The 25,877-nt window shown below is 40.5% G+C and overlaps 1 protein-coding gene across 5 annotated transcripts in view; it reads left to right on the top strand.

Moving 5' to 3' along the window:
* The window catches only part of spag17 (sperm associated antigen 17), a 319,678-nt gene that overhangs the window by 147,295 nt on the left and 146,506 nt on the right, over positions 1-25,877 (top strand). For all 5 annotated transcript variants that reach the window (XM_073045385.1, XM_073045386.1, XM_073045384.1 and 2 more), the window contains 5 exons: positions 1,332-1,445; positions 6,311-6,519; positions 6,693-6,825; positions 16,010-16,188; positions 19,141-19,303. In XM_073045385.1, coding sequence (XP_072901486.1) covers positions 1,332-1,445; positions 6,311-6,519; positions 6,693-6,825; positions 16,010-16,188; positions 19,141-19,303 — 798 coding nt within the window. The remainder of the gene's footprint in view (positions 1-1,331; positions 1,446-6,310; positions 6,520-6,692; positions 6,826-16,009; positions 16,189-19,140; positions 19,304-25,877) is intronic.

Genomic DNA, 25,877 nt, shown 5'->3' with positions numbered 1-25,877 from the left:
GTCATGTCCACATACCTCGACTCGCATGCTCTTGATCACTTCAATCGCTTTGAGTTCCCTGTCTGTGATTGGCTCATTTTTCAGAGTGGATACACTTCTATATCTGAGATGTTCTCCTCCAAAGAATGGGGATTACCTTCCACCACTATCAATGCTGCCCTCACCCACATCTTCTGCATTTCCTGTACATCTGCCCTCTTTCCATCCTCCTGCCATCCTAAAAGGGACAAAGTCTTCTGGTCCTTATCTACCTCCTTGTGAGCCTCCATATCCAACAGTTCATTCTCTGTCACTTCTGTCATCCACAACGGGATCCTACCACTAAACACACCCTACCCAACTCTCCACTTTAAATATGGATCTCTCTCTACATGACCCCTTTGTCCACTTGCCCTTCCCAACTGATCTTCCTCCTGGTAGTTATCCCTGTATAAGTACTACACCTGCCATTACAGCTCCTCCCTCAATATCATTCAGGGTCCCAAACAATCCTTAAAGGTGCGACGACATCTCATTTGCAAGTAATCTACTGTATCCAGTGCTCCCTGTATGAAACCCAATGTAGATCGGAGAACCACTTCATTAACCACCTTCTCACCATCTGTCACAAAAAGCGGGAGTTGCCAATGGGCACCCATTTCAATGCAAACATGTTGGTCCATGGCCAACTCTACTGAACATCAATCTGTGAAACCTCTGGTAATTTCTTACCTCTTCCGCTTCTCTATTTTTCCAATCTCCATTCTGTTTCCACTCTCATCCTGTCTCCTCTTCTAACCTGCCCATGTGGCTAACCTCCTTCTGGAGCCTCTCCTCCTACCCTTTCTTCCATGGTCCCCATTGTCTCTTATCAGATTCCTTTTTCTTCAACTCTTTATCTCTTCCTCCTATCATACCACTCTTCTTACTTCATACCCCCTTCCCCCTCACCTGGTTTCACCTATCACCTGCACTTGCACATCTCTCCCTCTGCCCACTTATTCTGCCTTCTTCCTCCTTTCTTTCCAGTCTTGATGAAGGTTTTTGGCCCAAAACATTGACTGTTTATCGCCCTCCATGGATGCTGCTTGACTAGATGAGTTCCTCCAGTAGTTTGTTTGTGTTAATACAAAATGCTGTTTACTTTCTTTCTGACTTTGCTTTTTAATTTGAACAATTGTCATTTTTGTATAGTGTTTATTAGTTTTTTTATATTGTACTTCAAAAATAATTTTAGTAACACTAGAAACCTGTTTTTTAAGTACCCTCTGTAAATTTATGGATGGCTGGTATGGTAAAGGCTTCTGTTTCAGAAAAAAAGTTGATTATGTGCAATTGTGTAATTCATGCAGAGGGAGAAAGGACAAAGTTATCTGTCAGCAAGTTTGAATCATTCTCAGCTGTCCTTGATGATGGAATAATTTTAACACTTAGTAAAGATGGTCCTGAGAAGGAACAGAAGAAAGGTAAACAAAAGAAAATAAAATTCTGATAGCACAATTAGAATTACTTTATGTTAATTACATAAGCACAAACTAAGTTGTTATCTACAATACAGTAGTATGCAAAGTAGTTGATACATTTTCATTTACAGCTGATTTTTAAATTTGGTGAATGATGTCATGGGCATTGGAGTGTTTCAAGATTACTATAGTGTTTACAGCCTTCAGGTCACCCTCCAGTACTCTCCACAGAGAACTAGGTACTTTGTCATTTTCTGCTATGTTCTTCAAACTTTTCCGTAAGGAGGATTCAGTCTTTGCCATCAGGAGCATTTGAGAAAGCAACAGGTGTAGGCAGAGGACGAGGAGATGGAGAAACAGAAGCATAAGAATCAGGCAGAGGAGGAAAGAGAAAAAATGTAATAGGTATTGGCGAGCACATTACTTGGAGATCTTCTCAAGGACCCTACTCTTTTGATTGTTTACTTAGATAGGGAAGTAATAATTGGTATAGTGACAGCCTATATACCTCGTGAATTTACTTTGTGACTCTGATAGACCTTACCCTTAGTTACTTCTACAAACCATGACAAATGCCAGTAGTAAATACTTCCAGTCACTTGCAGAAAGCTGAACCCTGACATAAATTCCTGGAATGACTGATACAGAACAGAAGCAAACAACTGTGAAGTAATCTGCATCTGAACTCTAAGGATTTTCAGTGTTAAGCACCCAAACAATGCTGGTTGTTCTGAATTTATGTCTGGCTTCAGTTCACATACTGCTTTTTATCTTATTAATAGCAAGAGGACTTAGTCTGTGATGGTTTTGACTCAATCACAGCAGAGTTAGCATTTGCTGTGTGTTCTTTGTTGCATTTCATTGGTCGAACCTTGCTTCTTGAACAGGGTATTGGCAAACAAATATTTGTATTGTATGCTTATTATAGTCCGTAACAATTAAATGTTTGCATCATGACTCTGAACAATCCAATAATCTACAGTCAATCCAAACTGGAGATTCATTTTCTTGTGGGCATACTCAATAAATTCACCATAATTGATTCAATGAAAGACTACACCAACTGGACATATAACCTACGTGCAAAAGAAAACAAACTGTGCAAATACAAAAAGAAAGAAATAATTAATAACTAACTAACTAACTATATAGAAAATGAGATAAGAGTCCTTGAAAGTAAGCCCATTGGTTGTGGGAACATTTCAATGATGGGGCAAGTGAAGTTATCCCCTTTGCTTCAAGAGTCAAAGGTTGAGGGGTAATAACTGTTCCTGAACCTGGTACTGTGAGTCCTGATGCTTCTGTATCTTCTTCCTGATGGCAGCAGTAAGAAGAGAGCATGTCCTGGCTGGTAGGTGTCCCTGATGATGGATGCTGCTTTCCTGCAACAACGCTTTGTATAGATGTGCTCAATGTTTGGGAGGGCTTTACCTTTGATAGACTGGGCCATATCCACTACATTTTGCAGGGTTTTCCGTTCAAGGGAATTGGTGTTTCCGTACCGGTCTTTGATGTAGCTAATCAATATACAGTATTCTCCAACGCACATCTATAGAAGTTTGTCAAAGTTTTAGATGTCATGCAGTAACTTTGCAAACTCCTGAGGAAGTAGAGGCACGTGAGTGCTGGGCTCAGGACCGTTCTCCTGAAAGGAGGAATTTAAAGTTGCTGACCCTCTCTGCCTCTGATCCTCTGATAAGGACTGGCTCTTGGGCCTCTGGTTTCCTCTCCCCAAATTCAATATTCTGCTCCTTGGTCTTGCTGACACTGAGTTAGAGGTTGTTGTTGTGGCACCACTTCGCCAGATTTTCAATCTTCTTCCTATATGCTGATTCATCACCACCTTTGATTCGGCCTATGACAGCCAGCAAATTTGAATGTGACATTGGAGCTGTGCTTAGCCACACCATCATAGGTGTAAAGCAAGAATATCAGGGAGCTAAGCACACAGCTTTGTGGTGCACCTGTACTGATGGAAATTGTGGAGGAGACATTGTTGCAATCCAAACTGATTGGGATCTGCAAGCGAGGAAATTGAGGATCCAACTGCACAAGGAGGTATTGAGGCCAAGGTCCTGAAGCTTATTGATAAGTTTTGAGGAGACGATGGTATTGAATGCTAAGCTGTAGTCAATAAAGAGCCCCTTTGTTATTCAGATTTTCCAGGGTTGAGTGAAAAGTCAATAAGGTGGCATCTGCTGTGGACCTATTGTGTTGGTAGGCAAATTGGAGTTGATTCAAGTGGTTTCGCAGGCAGGAGTTGATATGTTTCATCACTGACCTCTCACAACACTTCATCACTGTGGGTAAGTGCTACTGGATGATAGCCATTGAGGCAGATTACCACATTCTTATTGGGCACCGGTATAATTGAAGCCTGCTTGAAGCAGATTGGTACCTCAGTCTGCCAAAGCAAGAAGTCAAAGATCTCAGTGAATATTCCACCCAGTTGATCACCACAGGTCTTTAGTGCTTGACCAGGTACCTCATCTTGGCTAGATGCTTTCTATTGGTGCACCTTCCTGAAGGACACTCGCGCATCAGACTCAGAAACTGAAATCACAGTATCTTCGGGGGGCTATGGGAGTTTGTGGTATTTCTCCATGTTTTAATGATCAAAGTGAGCATAGAAGCTATTGAGCTCATCTGGAAACTAAGCCCTGTTTTTGCCTATGTTACTTGATTTTACTTTATAAGAAGTGATAGCATTAAAGCCCTGTCACAACTATATGGCATCCTTCATTGATTCAAGTTTAGTCCAAAACTGCCACTTAACCCGTGACATGGTTTTGTGGAGATTGTACTTGGACCTAGTAGCTTTCTTGGTCACCAGACTTGAATGCTTTTAATCTGGCCCTCAGCAGACTGCAGATCTCGTGGTTCATCCAAGGGCTTCTGACTGGGGAAGACTCTGAATGATTTTGTGGGGACACGCTCCATCTTCAACTATTTTTATGAAGTCTGCGACAGCCATGGAGTATTCATTCAGATCCACAGATGAGAATTGAACATGGCTCTCAGTCCACTGACTCAAAGCAATTCCATAGCTCCTCCTCTGCCTCCCATGCCCACCTCTTGTTGTCCTAATCTCTGGAGCCTTGCTCTTTGGCCTCTGCCTGTGTGCAGGTAGGAGAAGGATAAGCTGTGCAAACAAATGGAGATCCAAATGTTTTTAATGGGCATGTAAAGAAAATTGTGCAGTTCATGGAGAAAAATGGGAACTTACATATGGAAGCTTAGGGTGTCATTAAGATACTCGATAATATTTTGTATTTACCCTTCCAAGGGAGAGACTGCTACCAAATTGATGGTAAAGGACGTGCTATTTTAGACACTGGATATGTGTAAAGTTGAAAGCATAGAAATATTAAAAATAATGGCTGAACTTAAAAGTTGATCAGCTTCTAAAACTGGAAATGGTACATTCTTGAATTTTGAGGGAAGTACAGGAAGAAATCAATAGTTGCTGACAATGATATCCCAATGCTGTAGGTTATGAGGTTGGTGCCAGAGGACTGAAGTATAGTAAACGTTACTCACTTATTAAAAAGGGTGGATGTAAAGACAAGCCAAACAACTATTGGTCTGTTATTTTCCCCTTAGTCATGGGGACTAAGAAACATCAATTTTTTAGAAACATCAGTTAAATAAGGTTAATAGTCACTTGGATGAAAATAGATAAATCAGGGCAAGCCAGCATGCCAAAGGCAAGTTATGTTTAACCAACTTAATAGAGTTTTTATGACAAGGTAATAGATAACATTGCAAAGGGCGAACTGCATCAACCTCGAGAAGGTTTTTGAGTTTCTACATAAGCACATATCAGCAGAGTTGAAGTACATGTCACAAGGATTTTGATAGCAGAGAAATGAATTTGGCTAAGCCACAGATATGATAGGCCATGGTGAATGATTTTTTTATTTTCTTTTTGCACTTTTATCTACAGTATAACAATAATTAGGACTTAGATGTGGAAACCACATTTTCTAACTACAAGAAGATAGTGGTAGATTGCATCACGATTGATGCAGGCTTGTTGATAGAAAGATGTATAGCTAATGAAGCTTCATATGAAGAAATGTGAGATGAAGTTTTTCGTAGGGCAATATAGAATAAACTCTACAACACTTCAAAAATGGATACAGCAGCAGAGGCAGACTGAGGGAATGTGTACTCAAATCAGTAAAAGTTACAGGGCATTATTTGAAAGTGATTGATGAGACAAATGCAATTTTTGGCTTTATCAATGGAAACATAGAATACAAAAGCAGAGAATGTATACAGTACCTTCTCAAAATGCTTGTAAAAGGGCTCAAGTGAAGCTTTGTGTTCATTTCTAGTTGGAGTAATATTGGAAAGACATGAGGGTATCAAAGAAGGTCCAGAAAAGATTTTCAAGAATGCTTCCTGGTATGTGGGACAATTACAAGGGCACATTAGAGAGTCAGGACAGTTCCCTTTGGAGTATTGAAGGCAGCTGAGTAATTTGATGGAAATATTTAAAACAATGCAAGATCTGGACAGTGGATGGTGGGGTTTGAGAGGTTGAGAATTAGAGGCCATGGGTGTAAAAATTGGGGGTGAATTACGAATGACAAAGGTAAAACATTTTTATTTGCACCTTGTGTTTGAAATCTGGAATGCACTGCTGAGATATGCAGATCCCACTGTAGCCTTTAAGAGGCAATTGGATAAATGTATGGTGTTTGAAAAGATTATAAGATACAGAGAAAGGGCTAGTGACAAGAAGTAGAGGAGCCAGGAAGAAGTCTAGTCTCATAACTGTTACTGTAAACATAACTCAAATCAAGTAAGGAGAGTGTGAGTAAAGGGAACAGTAATCATACATTCAAATATTTTATCTATAGTTGAAGAAGATCCAATACTAGTTGAAATTTTGAATATGCCACCAGTGCATACACCTACACCGGCTCCTGTTACTACTCCACCACCCACTGCTAAAACAGATAAATCCTCTAAGAATAAAAGTGCTCCTTCAGGAAAAGGGAAGCATAAGAAGGAAATTATTTCAAGTGCGCCTGTAGAGGAACCACACCAACCAATCGAAGAACCAAAGGTACATTTTGGATATATTACTATTTTCTTTGTTTATGTTATATGATTAGATATTATCAAGTTAATTTCAATATTATTGAAGAATTCTTTAAAGTCAAGAATAAAGAAGGCAGTGATTGAAGGTAATCCAGCAGTTTACTTTTCTGTGAAGGTTTTCCATGTTTCCTTGTGCAGGTGGAAATTCAACAGCCTGAGCTAGTACCTGCACCAACCCCAGAAAATGTTCCAGAGCCTCCAGTGTTCTTGCGATTGAATGCATGTTCTCCAGATGGACTGTTGACAACATTCTTCACAGAGTGCTCCATTGGTCTGTCACATTAGTATACTTTTTTTGCAAATTTTGCTTGCTACATTTGATCAAAAATGACTTTACACTTGATTTCTAACATCAAGCAAATGAAGCTGGTCACTAAAGTATAAAAGATGTTTCATTGCTGATATTCTGTCATCTGTGTTATAGAATGTAGCATTCTTTGGTTCTTTTCCTGACACTGTGCAGATAGACATTGCTACAGAACAAAAACTCAACTGTTGCTTCATCAGTATCTAAATTCGATTAATGCAAGAGCATCCAAAGAAAAATCTGATGTTAATGTAATTATCTTGCAAATTGACCTTATAGTTTGAACATTTTCTTTTTTCTTGAAAAGAAATGTTCTTGGGGTATGGATAGCCTTAGTAAGATTACATTTATTTCCATTCCTAATTGATCTAAGAATTTAGTGATTCTTGATTCTAGAATACTTGATTTCAGTAGTTTTGCTATCATAAGAACATAAGAAATAGGAGCAGAAGTAGGCTATCTGGCCCATTGAGCCTGATCCGTCAATCCATAATATCATGGCTGATCTGTCATGGACTTGTCTCCACTTACCTGCCTTTTCCCCATAACCCTCAATTCCTCTAGTATGCAAAAATCTATCCAACCTTACCTTAAATATATTTACTAAAGTAGCCTCCACTGCTTCATTGGGCAGAGAATTTCACTGATGGTCATAATGAAGTTGTTAATTCCAGGATATTAATCCTTCAGAGAAGAAATATGGTACATTGGGATTGTGTGCAATTTAGAAAGTGATTTACATTACTAACTTGCTTCAGTTCTCCCTGAGATTGTGTGGTTTCCTCTGGGTGATCCACTTCCCTTCCATATTCCAAAGATAGACAGGTTAAATTAGTCATATAGGTGTACAGTAATTGAACAGCACAGGCTTGTTTAGCTGAATGGCCTGTACACTGCTGTATTTCTAAATAAACAAATAGACAGATAGATAAATGAAAGGACAAGTGATCTTTGGATTATGAGGTTTTGTGTTCCTAGAAAACTCAAGTATTGTAATTTCCCATAACACGTGTTAAATGTGCATGTGCCAAGAAGTGTAGGTTGGAAGAAAGCTGTTTATTTATTTGTTCTCACATGAATTCCACGAGAGTAAGTTTTCTTCTATATCTCAAATTTGCTTAGTGATTTGTGAATACCATATAGCTAATGGCTGGAGGTGATTTTTGGAATAATCCTGCATACATCCCATTCTGCAGAGGCAATTTAATGGTGCTGGAGAGATTAGATAATGATTGCAGTGTTGGGAACTTCACTTTGTTTAATCTTCCATCTTGTTTGCCATGACCACAAGAAATAGGATTAGAATTGGGCCATTTGGTCCATCACATCTGCTCTGCCATTCCATCATTGCTGATTTATTATCCCTCTCAACAACATTCTCTTACTTTCTCCCAGTAACATTTGGTGCCCTGACTAATCAAGAACCTATCAACCTTCTCTTTGAATATACCCAGTGACTTGGCCTTCACACCCACCCATGTTAATGAATTCCACAAATCCACCACTGTCTGGCTAAAGAAATTGTTCCTCATCTCTATCCTAAATGGACATCCCTTTTTTCTGAGACTGTGCCCTCTGGTCCTAAACTCCGCCCCCCCCCCCCCCCACTATACAAAATATCCTCTCCATTGTCTCAGCATTTCAATTTGCAATAGATTTCATACAGGCTCAGAGCTATCATTTGATACATAACCCTTTCATTCCCAGAATTATTCTCATGAGCCTCCTCTGCATCCTCTCCAATGCCAGAAATCTTTTCTTAGATATGCGGCCCAAAACTGCACACAATAATCCAAGTGCGGTCTGACCAATGCCTTATCAAGACTCAGCATTACATGTCTGTTTTTTATATTCTAGTCCTCTGGAAATGAATGCTAACATTGCATTTGCCTTCTTTACCACTGACTTAACCTGCAAGTTAGCTAACCTTTAGGGAATCCTGCTTGCACCTCTGATTTTTTTTAAATTTTCTCCCCATTTAGAAAATAGTCTACACCTTTATTCCTTTTGCTAAAGTGCACGACCATACACTTCCCTATATTATTCTCTCACTGCCATTTCTTTGCCCATTCTCCTAATCTGTCTAAGTCCTTCTGCAGATCTTTGTATTGTCCACAAACTTGGCCACAAATTCCATCATCCAAACCATTGGCATATAACATGAAAAGAAGAGGTCCCAACACTAACCCCTGCAGAACACCACTAGTCACTGGCAGCCCACTAGAAGAAGTCCCCTTTATTCCCACTCTTTGCCTCCTGCCAGACAGCCAATCTTCTATCCATGCTATTACCTCTCCTGTAAACAGTGGGATTTACTTTGTTAAGCAGCCTCAAGCATGGCACCTTGTCAAAGGCTTTCTGAAAATTCAAGTAGACAATGTCCACTGACACTCTTTTGTCTAACCTATCTATTAATTCCTCAAAGAATTCCTACAGATTTGTTGGGCAAGATTTCCCCTCGAGAAAACCATCCTGACTTTGGCCTATTTTATGATGTCTCTCCAAGTATCCCAAAGCCTCATCCTTAAAATCTTCCCAAACACTGAAGTCAGGCTAATTGACCTGTAATTTCCTTTCTCCTGCTTTCTACCCCTCCCCCACATATACCTTCTTAAAGAGTGGAGTGATATTTGTAATTATCCAGTCCTTCAGAACCATTCCAGAACCTAGCGATTGTTGAAAGATCATAACTAATGCTTCCACAATCTCTTCAGCTACCTCTTTCAAAACCCTGGGGTATAGTCCATCTGCTCTGGATGACTTATTTACCTTCAGATATTTCAGCTCCCCAAGCACTCTCTCCTTAGTAATAGCATCTACACTCACTTCTGCCCTCTGACATTCTTGAATTTCTGCCATACTGACAGTGAAGACTGACACAACATACTTATCAAGTTTCTCTACCATTTCTTTACCCTCATTACTGCTCAACAGGCATAGGCGACAACAAGCCTGGGCAAGCACAGGCAGAGGTTCTAAGTACTATATGTAACTAGGTAAGTTCTTTTTTCTGTTAATACAAAACTGGTGCACTGAGAATGGACCTGGAGGTAGTGGTATGTTCCTTGTGTAAGATGTGGAAAATTGGGGAGGCCTCCAGTGTCCCTGATAACTCTTTAGAGACCATGTTAAGGAACTGGAGCTGCAGCTGGCTCATATAGGAAAACGAGGATGTGATCAGTAGGAACTACAGGGACATAGCCACCCCTAAGTTGCAGAAGGCAGCTATCTGGGTGACTGTCAGGAGAGGGAAAGTGAATAGGCAACCAGTGCAGATACTCCTGAGGCCATTCCCCTCAATGTTAAGTTATACCACTTTGGATACTGTTGGTGGGGAATACCTATCAGGTTGGAAACCGCGGCAACCAGATCTCTGTCTGAGTCTGGCTCTGCGGCTCAGAATTGAAGGATGGAGAAGGGGAGTGTAGTAGTGATAGGGGATTCCATAATTAGAGGAGAAGAAAGGAGATTTTGTGGACATGAAATCTCCACAAAACCTGGATGGTATGTTGCCTCTCAAGTGCCAGAAACAAGGATGTCTCAGATCGGGTCCAAGGCATTCTAAAGGGGAGGGTGAACAGTCAGAATCATGGTACATATTGGTATCAATGGCATAGCTAGGAAAAGGGATAAGGTCCTGAAGAAAGAGTATAGGAAGTTAGGTAGGACCTCCAGGGTAGTAATTTCTGGATTGCTGCCTGTGCCATGTGCTAGTGAGGGTAAGAATAGGATGATTTGGCAGATGAATGCATGGCTGAGGAATTGGTACAAGTGGCAGTGTTTCAGATTTCTGGATGATTGGGATCTCTTCTAGGGAATGTATGACCTGTTTTTAAAAAAGAAAGGACATGTTTCAGCTGTACCGGAAAGGGACCAATATCCTTGTGGGCAGCCTTGCTGCAATTGTTGTGGAGGGTATAAACTAATTTGGCAGGGGTATGGGAACTGGTGATGGGGCTGAGGATGGGGCAGTTGGTGTACAACTAGATGTATTGAATAGAAAGGCTGTGAGGAAGGACAGGCAGATGATAGGGCAAAATTGCAGTCAGTGGAATAAAGTAATGTGTAACGGGGCAAAAATTAAAAAGGATAATGAATACAGGACTGAAGATATTATATTTGAATGCATGCAGACTAAGGTAGATGATTTTGCAGGGCAGTTAGATATTGGTAGGTATGATGATGTGGCCATCTCTGAGTCATGACTGAAAGAAGATCATAGTTGGGAGTTTAGTATCCAAGGATGCACATTGTATCAAAAGGACAGGCAGGTCCTTTAAGAGACAGAGGGGGTGGAGAGGCTCTATTGATTTTTAAAAAAAGAGAAATGAAATCAAATCCTTGGAAAGAGGTGACAAAGGATCAGAAGATGTAGAATCCTTGCAGGCAGAGTTAAGAAACTGCAAGAAACTGATGGGAGTTATATACAGGCCTCTAAACAGTAGCCAGGATGTGGATTACAAATTACCGTTTGTACAACAGGAGATAGAAAAGGCATGTAAAAAAGGCAGTATTGCAATAATCTTGGGGGGTTTCAATATGCAGATAGACTGGGAAAATCATTTGGTGCTGGATCCCAGGAGAAGGAATTTGTAGAATGCCTAAGAGATGGCTTTTTAGAGGCCACTAGGGGAAACAAAATTTTGCTTTGGGTATCAGGTAATGAACCAGATTTGATTCAACAGCTTAAGGTAAAAGAACCCTTAGGAGGTAGTGATCATAATGTGATAGAACTCATCCTGCAGTTTGCGAAGGAGAAGTTAAAGTTAAATGTATTCATATTACAGTGGTGTAAAGGGAATTACAGAGACATGAAATAGCAGCTGACCAAAGTTGTTTGGAAGGGGACACTAGCACAGATGATGGCAGAACAGCAATGGCTGTCATTTGTGGGGGAAATTCAGAAGGCAGAGGAAAGATGCATCCCAAGGATGAAGAAGTATTCTAAAACGAGGATGAAGCAACCGTGGCTGACAAGGAAAGTCAAAGACAGTATAAAAGCCAAAGAGAGGGCATATAATACAGTAAAAAAAATAGTGCAAAGGCAAAGCATTGTGAAGCTTTTAAAAACCAACAGAAAGAAACTAAACAAGCCATAAAGGGAGAAAAGATGAAATATGAAGGTTAGTTAGCTAATTATATAAAGGAGTATACAAAAAAAATTCAGTTATATGAAGAGTAAAAGAGAGACAAGCATAGATATTGGGCTGCTAGAAAATAACAATGGAGAGGTAGTAATGGGGCACAAGAATGACAGAGAATGCCAGAGTGTAAGTGTGGTAGGGGCCAGAAGTGAATGTTGTTGCTATTACTATGGAGAAGGCGCTTGGGAAGCTGAAAAGCCTTAAGGTAGATAGGTCTCTTAGACTAGATGGACTACAGCCCAGGGTTTTGAAAGAGGTAACTGTAGGGATTGTGGAGGAATTAGTAATGATCTTTCAAGAATCACTCGATTCTGGCATTGTTATGGAGGAGTAGAAAATTGCGCGTGTCATTCCATTCTTTAAGAAGGGAGGGAAGCAGAAGACAGGAAATTATAGGCCGGTTAGCCTGACTTCAGTAGTTGGAAAGATCTATTATTAAGCATGAGGTTTCAGAGTACTTGGAGGCACATGATTAAATAGGCCATAGTCAGCATGGTTTACTAAAGGGGAAGTCTTGCCTGACAAATCTGTTGGAATTCTTTGAGGAAATAATAGTCAGGATAGATAAAGGAGAGTCAGTGGATGTTGCTTATTTAGATTTTCAGAAGGTTTTTTGACAAGGTACCACACATGAGACTGCTTAACAGGATAAGACCCCATGGTGTTACAGGATAGGTAATAGCATGAATAGATGATTGGCTGACTGGCGGGTGGCAAAAAGTGGAAATAAAGGACCTCTTTTCTGTTTGGCTGCCAGTGACTAGAGCTGTGCCGCAGGGGTTGATGTTGGGACTACTGCTTGTCATGTTGTATGCCATTGATTTGGACAAGGGATTGATGGCTTTGTGGCCAAGTTTGCAGATGATACAAAGATAGGTAGAGGAGCAGGTGGTGTTCTGGAAATAGGTTATCTTCAGAAAGACTTACACAGATTGGGGGAACGGACAAAGAAGTGGCAGTTGGAACATAATGGTAGGGAATGGCATGGTCATGCATTTTGGTAGAAGAAATAAAGGCATTGACTATTTTCTAAATGGGGAGAAAATTCATAAATCAGAGGTGCAGAGGGACTTGGGAAGCCTTGTACAGGATTCCCTATAGGTCAACGTGCAGGTTGAGTCGATGGTAAGGAAGGCAAATGCAATGTTAGCATTCATTTCAAGAGGACTAGAATACAAAATCAGGAATGTAATGTTGAGGCTTTATAAGTCATTGGTCTGATCACACTTGGAATATTGTGAGCAGTTTTGGGCCCGTTATTTAAGAAAAGGTGAGGGAGCATTGGAGAGGGTCCAAAGGGGGTTCACGAGATTGATACTACAAATGAAAGGGTTAACATACGACGAACATTTGATAGCCCTGGGCCTGTATTCACTGTTCAGAAGAATGAGGGGAGATCTCATTGCAACCTTTAAAAAGTATTAAACGATCTGGATATGAAGAAGATGTTTTCTGTAGTGGGGAGTCTAGGACCAAGGGCACAGCATCAGAATAGAAGGACATCCATTTAGAACGGAGAAGAGGAAAAATTCCTTTAGCCAGAGAGTGGTGAATCTGTGGAATTCATTGCCATAGACTGCTCTGCAGGCCAAGTCATTGGGTATATTTAAGGCAGAAGTTGATAGGTTCTTGATTAATCAGGATGCCAAATGTTATGGAGAGAAGGCAAGAAAATGGGGTCGAGGGATAATAAATCAGCATGATGAAATGGTGGAGCAGACTCAATGGACCATATGGCCTAATTCTGCTCCTATGTCTTATGGTCTTATTAATACTTCTCCAGCATCATTTTCCATTGGTCTGATATCTACTCAGTCTTCTCTTTTACTCTTTATATATCTAAATAAGCTATTTGTATCCTTGTTTATATTATTAGATAGCTTACCTTCATATTTAATCTTTTCTCAGTGATCTGGATGAAAATGTGGTTAATTAGATCAGTAAATTTGCAAATAACACCAGGGTTGGGTGTGTAGTGGACAGCAAGGAAGGCTGCCATGGCTTGCAATGGGATCAGCAACAGCTGAAAAAATGGGCTAAAAAACAATGGATAGAAATTAATGTAGATAAATGTGAGGTATTGCACTTCCATGGACCAGCTAGGGTAGGTCTTACACAGTAAATGCTGGGGCACTGAGCAGTGCAGTAGAACAAAGGGATCTGGGAATACAGATCCATAATCATTGAAAGGTCGATAAGGTCGTAAAGAAAGCTTTTGGCATGTTGGCCTTCATAAATCAAAGGATTGAGTACAGGAGATGGGATGTTATGTTGAAGTTGTGTAAGACATTGGTGAGGCCTAATTTGGAGTATTTTATGCTGCTTTGGTCACCTACTACAGAAGAGTTGTAAATAAGTTTGAAAAAGTACAGAGAAAATTTACAAGGATGTTGCAGGAACTGGAGGACCTGAGTCGTAAGGAAAGATTGAATAGGTTAGGACTTTATTCCTTGGAATGTAGAAGATTGAGGGGACATTTGTTAAAGATATACAAAATTGAAGGGTATAGATAGAGTAAATGCCAGCAGGCCTTATCCACTGAGGTTGGGTGGGACTACAACTGGAGGTCATGGGTTAAGAGTAAAAGTTTAAGGAGAACATGAGAGGGAAACGTCTTCACTCAGAAAATCATGAGTGTGGAATGAGCTGCCAGCACAAGTGACGTGTGTGAGCTCAATTTCAACGTTTAAGGGAAGTTTGGATAGGTATTTGGATGGCAGGGGTATGGAAGGATATGGTCCGGCTGCAAGTTGATGGGACTAGGCAGCTTAAATGGTTCAGCATGGACTAGGTGGGCCAAAGGGCCAGTTTCTGTGCTGTACTTTTCTATGTAAGTTCTATGTCAGTCTGGCGATATCACTGTGTCTTTAAAAATCGTGTATTGATTTTAATTTGAAGTACTGTATGCTAAATTAATCTTGCTCACTGAAGGGGAAGAGATGATTGAGGATAATTTAAGATCAAAACAAAAAGAGAAAACTACCTTTGTACAGATAAAGTTCTAGATCATGCTGTAGGTTAACTAGGACATATTCATCAGTACCATAGTGTAAGATGATCAGAAACAGGTTATTGATATGGGTTTAAAAATATATTGGGAAGTTTAAATATTTAAAACATTTTTTAACTGCTTAGCATGTTGCAGCTTCAAATGTAATGCAGAGAATACTTGTAATGCATGTTTTAACCTAAAATTTTGAAAGATGAAAAAGAGAATGAAAAATATTAGCAAGAATAAGTTGTAAGGAGTAAGCCGTGGCTGCCTGTTAGGAGACAAATCTCAAAATTGTAGAATGTATACGTATTTTGATAATAAATGTACTGTGAACTTTGTATGGTCCCTTGAGCCTGGTTCACCATTTAATATGATCAAGATTGAATTGCTCTTGGCTTCAACCCTATTTTCCTTACTATTCTCCTAAATACTTGATTCCACACTTCTTGCCCATGAATATATTCAATGGAACAAATTCTGCAACTCTCTAGGGTAGAGATTTCCAAAGATTCCTAGGCCTTTGAGAGAAAACAAATAAAAACTTCCTAATTTATTTGTTAAATGGGTTACTCCTTTTAAGTAAATTTTGTCTCCCAGTTCTAGATTCCCCCATAAGGGGGAAATATCTTCCCAGTGTCTAACTTGTTGAGACCCCTCAAGAGTCACATATATTTCAATAAGCTTGTCTCTCTCAGTCTTCTAAACTCAAATGACTATAAGCCCAACTCCTCACTTTTTCCTGTAAAATCATCCCAGGACACAATCAAGTGAATCATACAACATTTTAGGAACTACACGGGAAAAATATTTAATCCCTCAATAAAAGGCTTTCAATGTATGTTTTAGAGAACAGAACATAGAACCTTTAATCTTACGGTATCAATTAAAATATCAATTGAAAAAGAAACCAGCAGCTTCAAGTTTAGTTTTCCTAGTTGCAGGCTACAGTTGTTTTCCTCTTCATGTTTCATGGTATATTCAAATTCTCCACTTTGATTCAATTTTCAAGGTATTAACAATGAAGATGAGTGTGAAGAAAGAATACTGCTGCGTCAGAGTTATCCTATCAAAACTAAAGGCTCCCAACCCTGTGAGGCAGCTCGGAAATGGCCTGCAATGCAGGAAGCATCAAGAGTCATTACCCTCCAGGGAACTGTGGTAAAGTACATGATGGATGGATCTACTGAGGTAATACACTGTTGATTTATTCAGTTAAATCTGAATTATGAGGAAACAAACTAAAATCTGTTTTCCAGTCTTTTATTTCTGCTCAATTACATTAAAATGCTGCTTTTATTGGAATATATATTCCAGTTGCTATCTAAATTTAAAGTATAGTTCATTTGATTTAAAATGGCCTTGAAGGAAATGCTAAAAGACTATTTAAATATGGGAAACGTGGACTCCTTTTGTTTCCCTTATTAGGGAAAGAGAGAAACTGTGGTATGTGGAATACCAGGTGAACGAGTACTCTTTGGGGTACTGCAAGTTTGTGTCTTTATCGATGCTTTACTGCACACTTGAGAGCTCGGTGGGGGGGGTGCGATGCTTTATTTCTGGTGGGGGAGGGGGTCATTGCTTTGCTGCTGCTTATGTGTGGGTGGGGGGAGCAGGGAGGCACTTTGGGGTTATAACATTTAACAGTCATTCAATCTTTGGAGCACTCCTGTTTTTGTGGATGTTTGCAAAGAAAAAGCATTTCAGGATGCACATTGTATACATTTCTCTGACATTAAATGTACCTTTGAAACCTAGATTCCAGAGATGAGGTAAAAATGTAGCATTTGACCAAGACTAGCTCCAAGAAAACACATAGAATTGAATTGGTGGACTGGAGGGAATTCCACTGCTGGCCAGAGTGATACCTAGCACAAAGAAAGATGATTATGATTAGAAGCCAATCATCTCAGTCATTACTTTAGGAATTCTTCAAAGCACTATTGTCATCATTGAGTCAAAATCTTATAAATCTTTTCATTACAGTGATATAAATTACTTACACTATATAACCTGCATTAGTTCAGAAAATGATTCTGCCAATGACATCCACATCTAGTTACTGAATAAATAAAAATACTTTTTTAGAAGTATCTAAGAATTGGATGACTAACTAGTAGATATCATATAGCTTTTCCTTAGAGAGTGTTCAAGGTGTTTGTTATCTACAGGCATTCATTACATGGTCAGACTGTAAAGTTGAGTTGAAGTTATTTATGATAAGTGAAATCATTAAATTCTAATCTCTCATTTTTATGGTGTTCCCTGCGTGGGAATAATTAGGTTTTAATCTGGTCACCATTTGCATCAAACTCTGAATGTGTGTGCAATTTAAGAATGCACTGTATGGTTTCTGGGGTGTGTGCTAAATTCTGATCCCCTACTCCATCCTCATCAAAATTTTAAGGGAACAATTAATAACATCCACTTCATGGAAATCAATGCTTTTCAAAAACTCACCAAGTTTTCTGAGTCATTCTGATGTCTTCTTACTTGTCATAGATAAAAGCCAAAATTGAATCTTGTAATACAAATACATTAATCAAAATTACTGATGGAAAAATGTGCTTAAAAGTTTACCAATCCTATATTCCAAATATTTCAACAAGCTTGGTTTATATGGGCCTTGGAACTCCTCTGCTCCTTTACTAGTAACTGTATTATCAGCCAGAGATGGAATCCATTATGTATAGGAGCTTTGCTCTCATGGATGCACCACTTATACACCATGAAAGTCTTAAGCTACCTCCAAAGCTGATGATCAGCCATCTGAATGTGTCATCCATTCCACAAAGCAAAACCACAGAAGATGCATCAGTGGCATTGCTGGAGGTTATAGGTTGTTGAAAGGGCAATCAAAATTCATGCAGCCATATAGTCAAAACTCAACCTGAGGTCAAAGCCTGCAGTCAAGATGAGGAATAATATCACAAATGAATGTTAGAAATGTATAAGAAAGGATTATTCAGATTTCACTGAATTTATCCAATTACTTTATAGCATTTTGTATCAGTAGGAGAATTTCTCAAAGGTACATATTCACCAATAAACTTTTACAATTTAGTGATTGTTCATTATAGAATTACTGAACTTGGACCAGACAAACCTTGGCAATATGTTAATAATAGTGTCATCCTTTCCCCGTATTTCAATGACATCACATTCTAATTGAGGATTAAATTGAAACCAGCATGCTGCTGTCTAAGCCAGGGGTTCCCAACCTGGGGTCTACGAACCCCTTGGTTAATGGTAAGCCTCCATGGGATAAAAAATGTTGGGAACCCTTGCTCTAAGCAAACTCCTAATCCACCATCTGGGTAAATATGCTTCAAATTAAATGATTGTGCTTTGTTGCTGATAATTCCATAGGGAGCTGTCAACCATCCTCCCTCTGCCATTCTTTGTGTCCGAACACTGCGGGTTGGAAGTACAGCATGCCCTTGAGATCAAATGCAGGTTCATCTTCCCATTCACTCTGCATTTAGTTTAGAGGTAGCTCTTGATTGTTCCAGGCTGAGGACTTGAATGCATCTACTACAAATGGCTGCTTAGCTTTCATCACTCACAAGTAACAGCCCCATTTATTTGAATGAGCTCACCGATCTTTTGTTTATTTTTGTTAATTTCTCTGTATTTCATTACGTATTTATTTTTCATGAATTAAAGGTAGGCCAATTAGCTATATTGTCATGCTTACTGTATTGATTATTTAAATTCATTTCAATTATTTTAAATGTCTCAATCAGACGTTTAAAACATTGAAAGACGCCTTTGGCAGTAGAGGCTGTCTAAGGATATAAAGGCAATATTGCAGCAGTGTGTCAGGTTCTGCCACCTAAGGCCTAGTTGTCATTGCAGGTCACGCTGTCATGGCCTGTCTTGTGGGTGCTTCATGAGGCAAGAGCAGAAGGATTGGCATGAGGACCATGTTCTAGCTTCTATTACACAAAACTAGCGAAGGCATCAAATAGCATGAGCTAGAAGTAGATATCATAAATTAGATAAGAAAACTGCTGCTATATTTCCAGATGATGTTGCTGAGGATCAACATGTAAGGAAAAGAAAGGAGTTGGGCCATTTTGAAAAGTAATGTACAGTATTGTCAGTAATATTTTTCATTTTATCCATTCCCACTTTCACTAGATTCTATTTGCTGATGGGACTGTGAGCAGAAGTCCAGATTCTGGTCCCGTTTCCATTCCACAACCATCTTTAGTAACAAGAGAACAGCCTGAGATGAAAGATGAAGAACCAAAGAATGAGAAAGAATTAAAAAGAGCCCTAAGTGATGAAGGAAGTAAGAGAGGTAATACTAAATTGATAACTACTTGTGTGATTGATGTGGAACATATCCTGAGGCAGTTCTGAGAAGTGACCTCACATATGTCTGCGTGTAATTTTTTATTATATACATCCAATAACTTCATCATATACAGGTTGAGTACCCCTTATCTGAAATTCCAAAATCCAAAAAACTCCAAAACCTTTTTGAGTGTTGACATGAAGTCACAAATGGAAAATTCCTCAAATCGCTGGGAAGCTTCCCAAGCAATGCATAGATATCTGCGCATCACAGACAGTTCTGGGAAGTTACCTCATATACGTAATGAAAAATAGAAAACACTGCACAAAGTGAAAAGCCAAGACCTTGATGGTGTATTGAAAGAATAGATTCATCAGCATTGGAGTGAACATATGCCATTTAACAGTACGCTGATCATGAAACGAGCTAAGATCTCTAACAATGAATTGAAAATTGAAGGTAACTGTAAATATTCAACATATTGCAGAAATTTAAGAAAAAGCACAGCATTAAATTTTTTCAGATTTTTAAAATTTTAAAAATAAAACATCTGATCATGAAGCATTAATAAGTTTGCAAAGATCATTGCTAATGAAAATCTAACACTAGAACAAGCTTACAATGCTGATTGTTTTTATACTGTACCTTACGGAAAACTTAAAAGCAGAAGTACAAATATAGTGTACTTTTTAGTCAAAACACAGCATCATAGGTGGAGAGTGAAAGCCTGCCATTGTTTGTTGCTGTTCAACAGTTGGTTCAGGTATTCTCCTGATGCTGCTTTTGTTACCCTGCACATTATTAATCATATGTAATAATTTTTATTGTTAAGTACATACTGTATGTGTGATGAACAAGTGTAAGACAGACTTCTTACCAGTAGCACATAAATTCAGAGCCGGAAATGATGGCAATCCCAAGCTAACTCATCATGTATTCCAACATCTGTAAAAATTCAAAATCTGAAACACTTCCTGCCCCAAGTATTTTGGATATATGGTACTCAACCTGTATCACTTTGTTGTGTGAGGGTTATTTGTGAAAAATCAAATTGGGATCTAGCACCAACAATATTTACCTTTATGTAGTACTTTTAAAGAAATGAGAAATCTCTTCACAGGAATATTACCAAGCAAAAACACCTAATATACAAGCAATTTATACAAGCAATTTTTCACAGTTGGAGTATCATGCTCAGTTCTGTTTCCTCAATATGGGAAGGATGTGGAAGCTTTAGAGAGTGCAGAAGAGATTTCCCACAATGCTGCCTGCATTTGGGAGCATGTTCTATGAGGAAAGGTTGCATGAGCTAGGGTTTTTCTCTTTGGAGTGAAGAAGGCAGAGAGGTGACTTGATAGAGGTGCATAACATAATAAGAGGCATTGATTTAGTCGACAGCCAGCATTTTTTTCCTATCACGTAAATGGCTAATACGAGAGGGCATAATTTTAAGGTGATTGGAAGAATGTAGAGGAGGGGTATCAGAAGTAGGATTTTTCCACAGAGGATATTGGGGGCATGGAATGTACTGCCAGGAGTAGTGGTGGACAAAGATACAGTAGGGACATTTAAGAAACTCCTAGATGGGCATGGATGAAAGAAAAACAGAGGGGCATTGTAGGAGAGAAGCATTAGATTGATCTTGTAATGGGCTAAATGGTTAGCACAGCATTGTGAGCCAAAGGGCCTATACTGTTCTATGCTTTAATATTCTATGTACGTAAGTACAGAAAATACACATTATTGTAGGAAAGATTATCTAGTGTTACGTATTCAGGCAACAATAAATATATGTGAGTTAGGCAAGGGTTTTTACAACAAATAACACGTTTATTAAACACTGAAAACAAACCCCCAAAAGTAAACAAACACTAACGTAACCGGAAAACAGCTGCTGTGTGGCAGCTTAACAGTTCTTAAAGCAATGTTGCAAAAACAGTTGTTTAAAGCGATATTGCCAAAAGTTCAAAATGCTCAGTCCATTTAAAAGGAGAGACTTTTTAAGGCGATTTAAATTCACTTCCATGTCGTTTTCTTTCAATCCCCGGCGTCGAACTCTTCCCCCGTAGAATTTTATGAAATGTAATGGCTTAAAGGCACTGACCTTTCCTTCCACACTGTTCTCAATCTTCTGCTATCCCGCAGAGATTAACACGAGAACAGTCAACGAAATCCTTCCGAATGAGGATCACACAAGGTCGAACCCATTCCACCGTCGAAATTCGATTCTCCTCAATCTTTAACTCCCGAACTTTTATCTTCACTCTCCACTAATTCTTAACTAGCAGTATTGTAAAGAAGCTGCTGGCAATGACCTTTTAAACTTTAGGCATTAGATAAAACTTCATCTTTCAACTAAACTGCGTCATCACATTAAATCACGCAGTGGCATGAAGTCAGCTTGGCAAATCCAGCCACGAACTGCCCCTCCCCACAGGGTGGGGTCCTCCTCTTATACCCTGTAAAAAAAAAACTGTCACATGACCTCTACTGGCAGGAAAATGACGTCACAACACCATCACAAGACCATTACCTCAAGTCCAGTATAACTTCAACCCCAGTCACGTGACAAGGGTACCACTGTCACGTGTCACGAGTACGTAACACTAGAAACTATTTGCATAGTGCTACTTTTTCAAGTACTGTATTTTTAAAAGGTGGTTATTTGCAAAATAAAATATGATAATGACATTCCAGTCACATCACTTCAGGGTCAGATGTGCATGGAGTAACGCAAGTCCCTATTGAATATTTCTGTTTGGCTAATTGCATCACAGAATAACACAGAACATCACAGAACACAGAACATCACAGAATTGTTATTCTGTTATTGTAACGTACAGTTTTCAGCCCAGAGCTGCAAATCCCCTAATATGCCTGTAAATTACCTGACTTATCTCTTTCTCATAGGTTGCCCTATCCATCATTTTGCATCAAAATTACCCCTAAACCAAGCTTCTTATCTCATCTGGTCTAGATCTGATTTTGTGCTCAACTCCCAAAACTGCATCATCCTCCAACCCCTAAAATTGCCAACACTCCCTTTTCTGCAATTTCCTCAGGCATGGCTTCACTCCTGGACTTAACCAATACTGGTGTAACGTAAATATATAAGAGCTAATCAGTTGTACTGAATGCTTTGGGTGTGAGGAGCAGCTCAATTTGATATGCCATTTGTTGGTGCTCTGTATGGTAACTCCCTTTAAACAGTACTCAGAGCACCAGTGAATTTTTAGGCTGAGGTTTCTCTTTTTCAAAATGTTATGTTCACCATAGTTACTAATTTCACAAGTTGATTAGTACATGCAGTTTTTAATTCTTTAAATTAATAGTCTTATAAAGGAGTAAATGTCTTTTGCTGAATGCAAGTTGTTATGATCCCAGCCCCCTCCTTTGTGAGAATCGCCAGAGCCCTAGTGAAGGGGGGGGTCAATGACCCAAGAGAAGAGAGAGATACGTGCGGTGTCCCTCGTTTCATGGCAAGGCAAAGTTGGCAACTGTGGTCATTGTCTCGTGGAGACACCTTTGTGAATTGGGAACTGTACTACGTGTATACCCTCAGGGCAACGTGGGTGGAGAGATGGAGAGAGATTGCATCATCCCAACCTGATTGACATCTGAGACCCCGTGAGTTCAGATAAAAGAGGGGTTGTAAAGACAGCCCCCCAGACGCACCAGAAGACACGCTAGAAATCCTGTGACAGCGTTTAATAGCGTCAGCCGGTGGGGGGGTTCGTGTGCGTCTTTTCCTTGCCTGGGATTGGCGACCTCACCACGAAAGAACGGCTTTAGCTACTGGAGAGGCCACAAGTGAACTGCCACCCCCCAACGAGACTCCGACAGATTGAACTCCTAAAGGTTGGGAAAAAAACCCGCCGGGTAACTGTTTCATTCAATCTCTATCTCTATCTCTCTAACAAAAGTGCACCACCGCGACACCCCAGAAGACGGCAGCTGGTGGAACTGCAGTGAACGCAAGAGACTTTTAGATATACAGCGGACAATATATACCTTACCCCTAGACAACGATAGAGCTTATTTCTTATTGATTATTACTATACCTGCGCATTAGATTGGGTATTGACGACGTATGTTATCTGAATGTTTGTATTAACCTTACTTTTGTGCCCCTTTGTAAATAAAAACGTTTAAAAATGGTACCATCAGACTTCAGCGGACCGCTCTATCTTTGCTGGTAAGTGATCCAGTTACGGGATACGTAACAACGTGGGGGCTCGTCCGGGATTTGAAACCAAATTGGGAGGGCAGTGAATTGGATTTGTAAGTCAAAAAATTTGGATCTGGTACGTGGGTAGCCAGACGGGAAACCAGCAAAGATGGACGTGGATGAATTTATGAAAAACCCGACTGTGGAGGCGCTAGAGGCGGCCACCAAATCAGACTTGTTAAATTTGGCGAAGGAATTGGACCTCACAGAAGTGAGGTCGTCCATGAAAAAGCGGGAGGTGCGAGGGGCCATAACTCGGTATTACATTGGGAAGAATGTGTTCGAAGATGAGGTATTGGAAAATATCCCTGAAAAAGTACCAGCTAGTGGGATGGATCAGCTAGAGTTGGAGAAATTAAGGTTGGAACATGAATTTAAAATAAAGCAGCTGGAAGCGGCTGAGAGAGAGAAAGAAAGGGAGCAGGCGTTCCAACTAAAGGGGTTAGAGGTGAAAAAAGAGCAGGACCAAGCTGAAAAGCAAAGACAGCATGAAATTCAGCTAAAAGAGCTAGAAGTAGCCGAGAAAGATAAGGAACGAGCCAAGAAAGATAAGGAACGAGCTGAGAACGAGAGGGAACGAGCTGAAAAGCAAAGAGAGTATGAGGAGAAACAAGAACAGAGGGAACATGACTTGGAGATGGAGAAGTTAAAGAAAGAGCGAAGAGATCTAGGGTTAGATCGAGACAAGAGGTTTAATGTTAGTCGGGAGTTGAGGGTAGTACCTCCATTCGAAGAGTCGGATGTTGATAGTTATTTCTTGCTTTTTGAAAAGGTGGCAGTAAATCAAAAGTGGCCCAAAGAGCAGTGGGTGGCGTTGTTACAAAGTGTGTTAAAGGGGAAGGCACAACGAGCATATGCGGCATTGGCCGTCGAGGAAGGGGAAGCGGAGAATTATGCCAAAGTAAAGGAGGCCATTCTCCGGAGTTACGAGCTAGTACCTGAAGCTTATAGACAAAGGTTCAGAAATTTACAAAAAGGGTGGAATCAAACGTATACCGAGCTAGCCTATGAAAAGGGTGTGCTCTTGGACCATTGGTGCACCGCGGAACAGGTGGACGGGGATTACGGGCGGATCAGGGAGTTATTTTTGATTGAGGAATTAAAAGGGTGTGTTCCGGAGGAGATCCGGATGTATTTGAATGAGAAGCCGAATAAGTCCATCTCGGAAATTGCTAGGTTCGCAGATGAGTATGCCCTAACCCACAGGACAAAGTTTTCCTCGCCAAAAGGTTACCCGAGAGACCGTGGGAAGGACCGAGGAAGTCCGCCGGCTGAGGCAGAGGTCCCGCCGGGAGCTAGTGGTAAGGTTGAGGGGGAAAGGCCAGGCAGCCCGAGGTTTCCGGGCTTGACCTGTTTTAATTGTGAGAAGGGAGGACATATTGCCTCTCGGTGCTTTGCTCCGAGAAAGGAGCCAGAAAAAGGGAAAGCAGCGGTCCCTATCGGGTGTGCCGTGGTAATCAGTAAATCGATGAGAGAGCCCCGAGTAGACAGAGTACGAGAGGGGTCAGAGACTTGGCTGTCACCCGGAACCGTGTCCGTGAAGTGGGGAGACCCACCCATTCCCGTCCGAATCTGGCGAGACACCGGGGCGGAGCTGTCGTTGATCCGCCGTGAGATACTAGATTTCGGTCGGAGAAGGGGAATGGTCGCTGTGAAGGGGCTAGGTACAAGAATAGAAATGGTGCCCCTACATCAGGTAATTATGGATTGTGAGCTAGTATCGGGACCAGTCGAAATAGGGGTGCCATCAGAATTCCCGAGAACTGACGCGGACGTCCTCCTCGGAAATGATTTAGCCGGGGGGCAGGTTTGGACAAGGGTGACACGGCCCAAACAGCCTGTGAGGATTGCAGCCCCGCCCCTCGCATCTCCAGTCTGTACCACAGGCGTGAGCATTCGCAGCCTGTCGAGAAAGGCAGCTGAGAAAGCAAGCAGTTTAAATCTGGCCAGTATTGATTTGGCCGAGACGGTCCTACCGACCCTGTACCACGAGGGTTCTGAGGCTGGTAAACCGAAGAGTAGTAAAGTGAAAGGGGTTAAGGGAGAGGAGCTAGATCTGCCCTTAGCGAAGAGAAAGGTCTTAGAGGTAGGAAATAAAGATGAGAAACGGAAAAAGCTGTTAAAAGGTCCAGAGTTGGACATGGATGATCTGTCGGGAGTGGCAGCCCTGTTTGAAGAAGTTGAGAGTTATCAAGGTGTTCTCATTAATGAGATGAAGGCAGTCCTAGATGAAAAGGATGCCATTACCTTGGAGAGGTCTGCTGGGTTGGCAGACGAGGTTGTTTCAGCCCGCGGGGTTGAGTTTACTCCGGAAGGGAGTTGCCCAGAGAGGAACTGGGAGGATCAGGG

This window comes from Hemitrygon akajei, chromosome 5 (genome assembly GCF_048418815.1).
Source record: "Hemitrygon akajei chromosome 5, sHemAka1.3, whole genome shotgun sequence".
Lineage (NCBI taxonomy): Eukaryota > Metazoa > Chordata > Chondrichthyes > Myliobatiformes > Dasyatidae > Hemitrygon > Hemitrygon akajei.
Note: the sequence above shows the minus strand (reverse complement) of the source record. Positions and strands in the feature narration are given on the sequence as shown.